The sequence below is a fragment of the Pithys albifrons genome, chromosome 4, assembly GCF_047495875.1.
Source record: "Pithys albifrons albifrons isolate INPA30051 chromosome 4, PitAlb_v1, whole genome shotgun sequence".
NCBI lineage: Eukaryota > Metazoa > Chordata > Aves > Passeriformes > Thamnophilidae > Pithys > Pithys albifrons.
In genome coordinates, this window is record NC_092461.1 from 95572199 (window position 1) to 95579216 (window position 7018).

The 7018-nt window shown below is 36.6% G+C and overlaps 1 protein-coding gene across 2 annotated transcripts in view; it reads left to right on the forward strand.

The window, feature by feature from the left end:
• The window catches only part of CDH9 (cadherin 9), a 104257-nt gene extending 98686 nt beyond the window's left edge, over positions 1 to 5571 (forward strand). For both annotated transcript variants that reach the window (XM_071553152.1, XM_071553153.1), the window contains exons 10-12: positions 1469 to 1586; positions 1672 to 1923; positions 4691 to 5571. In XM_071553152.1, the coding sequence (XP_071409253.1) occupies positions 1469 to 1586; positions 1672 to 1923; positions 4691 to 5178 (858 nt within the window). In that variant the 3' untranslated portion in view covers positions 5179 to 5571. The remainder of the gene's footprint in view (positions 1 to 1468; positions 1587 to 1671; positions 1924 to 4690) is intronic.
• The last annotated feature ends 1447 nt before the right edge of the window (positions 5572 to 7018 follow it).

Consider the following 7018-nt stretch of genomic DNA (forward strand, 5'->3'; position numbering starts at 1 on the left):
AAAGTATCCCAAACTAGAAAAAAATAGGTCAAACAGTCTTGTTGTAGCACATCACTAGCAGCAGCAGGTTGCTGAATGATACAATAAAAAAAACAACAACAACAATTTATTTTACTTTGTAGCCCTGTAATTATGTTTGCCTAAAACAATGTTCCATTCCAAAATTTAACTGTATCCTTAAGTCACACTCAAGTTGATGTTCAGAGAAAGTACATATGCAAATGTCATGTCTTATTTGATTGGTGCAAAGCATAAAGATTGTATCACTGCAACTTGTCAATTACTGTATTTCTTGACAAAGTCATGCTGCCCCTTCCATGGAAATAAGAGAAAAGCCACGAAGTTTTTGATAACAAGTGGCTTTGATATCTGTGGGATTTCAAGACATCTTGCACAATGGAAACACCTGAAAACTCAAGACAGTCACTGGCTCCCTTGTAGCTTTGAAAGAAACAAGTCTCATTCTGCCTTTAAGTGCCCTAGGAATGTACCTGTACTGAGTTTCAGAATCCACAGCTGAGACTTACTCCTGTTCTTATATCACGGGGTTTGTCATCTTGTGATTGAACTCAAACATGTCCTTGCAAGCCAAGGTGGACTATGGGCTACTCTCTAATGCAATACCCCCCAGGAAGGGCAAAGGAAAGAACAGTCATTCATATATCTTACTGGAATTACTCATGCATTGTGGCATCATTTTAACTGTTGCAAGGCAAATTATAAACCACAGTTATTCCCAGGTAGCTTTTCCTTTCTCAGTTCTTGAGCTGTTTCACTTAGCCTTTATCAGTCCAGCAGCAGACAGAAAAAGAGTCAAAGTGCTATAATACATATGTATGCCTATATATACATGATTACACCTATTTGCACATTTTGATGCAACAGGAAAGCTTGTGCAATCCAGAGGTATTGCTGAAACCTCCATAATTTTAGTCCACTCTACTCTGATCCTATTCTGGCACTATTATCACTCCTTCCCATCTGGGCTTGAGTGGCCATGTTAGGGCAGCTATTAAGCTCCACAGCCAGAGATTTCAATTGAGGAGGAAGTAAAGCATCTGCCAGTGCAGTACTCCAACTTATCACCAGGAGCAGATAAGGTGGATTGAGAATCGGACTTAGTTAACAACTGGTTTACACACTACTCTCTGTCATTGCTACTGAGGCCACTGGAGGTTTATTGCTTATTCAGAAGGGCAATTGTTTCTGTATCACTGCAAGATACTAAATACAAATCAAAGCACACAGCTGTTTTGCAGTGAGGACTGGACCCTTTTTCATCTTTCATTATGTGTTTAAACAATAAAACAATTTATTTACCATAACCTCTACTGTGTTTAGGTGGGAAACATTTGGCTTAGGATGACAGTTTTTGTCTTCAGATAGAGATTCATTGGATTTTTACTGGACATGAAATACTGTAACACAGTATTTGTAAAATAACATGAAACACTCTTTTTCTTTATAGCTGATACAGACTGTGAGTGCAATTGACAAAGATCAGCCTCCTCGAGGACACAGATTTTTCTTTGAGTTGGTGCCAGAATTTGCTGTTCATCCTAATTTCTCCATTGTAGACAACAAAGGTAACTGCTGCCTGTAACACACTCTCCTCAGTATCTCATAAAATTTAATCCAGAAACATTTATTGATTCTGCTTTTCCATTCTAGATAACACAGCAGGAATTATGACTAGAAGAAATGGATACAGTCGTAGTAAGATGAGTACCTACCTTCTGCCAATCATAATATTTGACAACGACTACCCGATCCAGAGCAGCACGGGCACTCTGACCATTCGCGTGTGTGCCTGTGACAGCCGGGGGAATATGCAGTCCTGCAATGCTGAGGCCTTGCTCCTCCCTGCTGGCCTCAGCACAGGGGCACTTGTTGCCATTCTCCTCTGCATCATTATCCTGTTAGGTAAGTACGTGTGATTAGATGGAGATTTTACTTGACTAGGTAAAGATCTAGTCACTTCTGGATCCCTGATATTCTGAAACCCCTTATTTGCATCACCCTGCAGAATAGTATTTCATACCTGAGATGTTTTGGATGTTTGGTTGTTGTTTTGTTTTGGTGTTTTTTTTTTTGCTTGTTTGTCTGTTTTGTTCTTTTCTTTACCAACTGTTTTCTAAGAGGGGAAAAGGAACTGGGAGACAGAGAGAGGGAGGTACCATGAGCTGTTAGGCATCAGAACAATGTGTGAAAAGAATGAGACTGTGCTATTTCAATTAAGTATATTTGAAAATACAAGTCAGTTTTATATAACACGTTTATTTGAATAATGTTTATGCTATAATCAGACCTTCATTTAGATCCAGAAATTTAAAATCATATTCCTGAATCTGAGTGCTAAGTTTTGTAGTGATTAAATGTTACCAATTCTACAAGCTATTTAATGATGAACCATTTGTATTTTTTCTGCTCAGGAAATATTTAGCTCAAAAGCACAGAATAGATATTTTCGATTGCTTGCAAGTGGTAGCAAGAACAGCTTACTAAATAAAGTGTGAGCAGAGAAGTTAGATGGGTGTTTGGAGGGTAGAAACATTAGATATATGTGGTGATATATGGAAAAAAATAGAATAAATGCTAGCTCATAATCTGGTGTTAAGAACATAAAAATTGCAACTTCCATGTTTTGCTTACCAGAGAAGTGCCTCCTTAAAAGTGCCATCAACTCTACTTCCCAGTAAAACTCTGCGGAAAATCTTTTCCCATTTTCACCTGCCTTAGGAAACCCAACTTGCAAGGGGGCAGTGAAAAGCTACAAGTATTGGTTTATATAATTATAAGGAGATCACTGACCCCTCACCCCCACCCCCACCCCCACTCTTACCTAGACTGGATTCAGGATGCCTCCAACAAATATTCAGAGAATATTTGTTATTAGGAGAGGGGCAATATCTACTAACTCTATCTGTAATGCTGGGCATAGGGAAGAGAGGATACTTGAGCTCTGACAAACTGATAATGCTTACTGCCAAGGCACCATCACAAGCAGAGAATTATTGTTCAAACTCTGCCAGACCTAGCTCTTCACCTTGCAAAACACTATGTTATCAGGCTCTGCATCTTCAAAGCCATCCTTCATGCCCCAACACAGAGCATGAAAAGATGGAACATGAAGTGCATGACCTTACTTCCTCACAGTGAAAATGTTACTCTGATTGGCTGCAATCCTTTGAGTACAGAAAGACTGAACTAAAATAAAAAGTCAAACTGTACCTTAGGATCACATCAATAGCACATGAGACTCCGAACAGGATCAGTGGCCATTGTCATGCAGAACAAGTATGACTTCAGCCCCAGGTTTAGAGGCCCTGCTCTACTTAGTGCTACAGACATAGCTGAAGCCAAAGAAGCAATATAGCTGTAGGGCATCTAAACAGAATTGTTAGTCTACAGCTAGTGTGATACTTAGCACCTTATTTAATTTTTCAGTGAGGAGTAGTTTGTTAGAATAGTAGACTGGTGTCAACATAATTTCTTCATGATAATCTTTCAGTGATCTGCTCTTGTCTCATATATGGCATTCTTAAACTTACTTAAGTCTGCTATTTCTTGTCTAGCATTATGAAAGCTGGAAAAGAATGGCTTCTGTATAGATAGAAAGAAAAAAAGCAAACAAAACAGAACAGAACATCCTTTATATTCTAAACATGATAACATGGCAAATGGAAGATCTCTGTTGCCCTGTACCTACCTGCAGCATGTCCAATTTTACCTTTGATTCATCAGTACTGAAGTAATTCAGAGTAAAAACTTAGCTCCTGAGACTCAACAAAAGCATTCGGCACTGCTGTAATGTAGAGTTTAGCAACCACTGTTATGCCTCGTTGAGAGATGGTCTTCCTGGCCTCTTCTATTTATTCCAGCTACTAGAGCTAGGGTCAGATTTTTAAACGCATTTAAGTATTGAATTCCTCCTGAAACCAGTAACATTTAGACACTAGAATGTGTTTAGGAATCTTAACTTCAATTTTTTTTTCATCTGCTTTCATAGGGGTTCATTTTTGTGTCAATCTTCACCTCTTCCGAAGAAACATTCATTCAACTACCACTTCTTAAACTAGGAAGATCATGTTTTTCAAAAGAAACATTTAGTAGAAAGGACCAGATTTCAATCCTTGCATCACTGAAGCCAAAAATGGTTTTGTCAATAATATTGATAGCTGAAGGTCTTCAGGTTCTTATTTTCAGAAGGACATGTGGATCCCACATTTAAAAGTTAATTAGGCACTTAGGAATACCTAAATCACTAACTTTTATGAGTGCAAATTACTTTTGCTAAGGAGATTCAACTACATTTGATGAAATCACCCTTAGTGGCTGCCAGAAATGTAGTACTTTATAAAACTAAAATCAAAGGCACACCCTAGTGGGATGATATATTGTAAGGCATTGTCTGCTTTTCAGCTTCAGCTTAATTTTATATCTGTTTAAAATATATAATATTCTGTTCATTGTTCCCATAATTTTAAAGAAAGCATATTTCTGACAACTAAAAAATCATTAATACTTTTCCATAGTTTCTTCAACTTGGAGATACCTTTTATCACTATTTTCCCGTGAAAAATCCCATTCCATCCTTAAAACTTTTCCAGTTCAATAGATGACAAAATATTTGCTCAAATATTTAGTTTCTAACTACTTATTTCTTCATTCATCTTTTGTTTCCTTTTAGTGCTAGTTGTCTTGTTTATGGCTCTCAAGAGACAGAGGAAGAAAGAACCCTTGATCATCTCAAAGGATGATGTTCGGGACAACATTGTGACCTACAATGATGAAGGAGGTGGGGAAGAAGACACCCAGGCTTTTGACATTGGCACACTGAGAAATCCAGAAGCGAGGGAGGAAAGTAAGATGAGAAGAGATGTAATCCCAGAAACAATATTTCAGATAAGGCGGAGTGCACCTCTTTGGGAAAATATCGATGTCCAAGATTTTATTCATAGAAGGTTAAAGGAAAATGATTTAGACCCAGCAGCCCCTCCTTATGATTCACTAGCAACATATGCCTATGAAGGAAATGATTCCATAGCAAACTCACTCAGCTCCCTGGAATCACTTACCACTGAAGGCAACCAAGACTATGAGTACCTCAGTGACTGGGGACCTCGATTTAAAAAACTGGCAGATATGTATGGTGGAGAGGACAGTGATCGAGACTGAGAAAGTAATCTGTGACCTGATCAGTGTTAGTGGAATTCATGTCTATGTTACTAGATGAAGTGGCCTACTCTCTCTTACTTGGGAATAAAAAATTTACAAAAGTGGGTGTTGTCTTAGTAAGGGTTTGCTTAATCAATAAGTCAAGTGAATGAATATGAATTATTTAGATTTTTAAAAATCTACAATTCACTCTCTCTGCCTCAGAACCTCAGATGAAAGGGTTTTATTGGGAATGAAAACAAAATAAAAGGCTTTTTGTGCCTTTAATAATGACATGGAAACTCCATTTTTTTAAATTGCTTTGCGTTACCTTTCCTACTTTCTTGGACAGTGTGCACCTGCAATGTAACATAATCTCAAAAATATACATCCAAAACAGTAATACTATTGCCATATTTATTGAGTTAAAGAATGTCTGTGTGTTGATTCATCCTGATATTTTTATATATGTATATTTATATTTTTGTATTTTTATTAAATAAATTAGTATTTATACAAACACTACTTACTCATGTACTTTGTTAATCATAAAGAACTGTCCAATCTTTCTGAACAAAGGAAACTGCATATTGTGCAATACTTCATTTTTTAATGCATCTTCTTATATGGGATTAGTGGTTGAAATGTACTGTGCAAGAATGATATGGGGAGAGTGCTCTGTAATGGGAATGCAGTGTAGAAAAAGAAAGACTATTTCAAAAAAGTAATTATAAATAAATGCACTCTGACTTGCAATGTGTATTACTATATGACATAATGATATAATTTCTTGCTGAAACTTACTTCCACTTCTTATATGAACAGGTGACCAGTGAGCAGACTTAACAGGTATGTGTCTGAGGATTTAAGGAACTGTAAAAGTTTATTCTGGTAGATATGAAAATTATTTTATAATATGCCTTTTAAAAATTGAAAAATTAAGCAAACATCAATAATGAAAGGAAGGCTTTTGTATTTTAGTCTTACTTTGGGGCTTTAAGACAACTAGACAAATCAGACATGTTAATAATAGTTTCTTTTAAATAAAAATTAGCTGAGCAATAAAATTGAAGTCCAACTAATATTTTAGTAAACATGTCAGTCTTCTATTCCTTCAAAGAAAGTGCATACATTTGCATATTTCCTAAAGCCTTAATGACAGTCATCAAGTATATATTTGTGTTTAAAATTTATTTGCTGGATCAGCTTTTATGCAATGCACTATTTTTTATTTTCCACAACTCAGGATAAAAGAATTTAAATGTGATCTAACTGAGGGTTGCAGGGCTTATCTGCATTTGTTTAATAAAAGGGAAAAATCAAACCCCTCAAAAGTATGGAAAAGAACTAAATTTTTCAACAGTGTAGGAGGTACACTATCCATAGTGTTTCCATTTTTAGTATCAGCTTTAGGGAAAGCAGCTTCATACAGATGTCCAAAATAAGAATGTTCTAAGGTTTTCTTTATGTTACTTAGCTATGTTTTCAGATCCATTCAAAAAGAAACTTAAGATACACATTGGCAATGCTGTGCAGACTACTGAGGAACTCATCTCCTGTCAGAGATAATAAAGAGGGTCCAGCCAAGACCCCTTCAGCCAGACACAGGATCACGTTCCCACCTAATATTTTCCCCTCTACTATATTAACTCTCAGATTATTTATCAAAAATAATTCTTTTTTTATTATTATTCTTTCCTTCTACCATACTCTTCTATCAGCCCCAAGACATCTCGTTTCAAGTTTTCTCACACTATACTCCTTTTTGTGGGGAGTGGAATGTGGTTTTTTTTGTGATTGTGGTTCTGAACAAGCACCTGAACAGCTTGCTGTGAGCTGCATGTCAGGTCTGCAACACTAT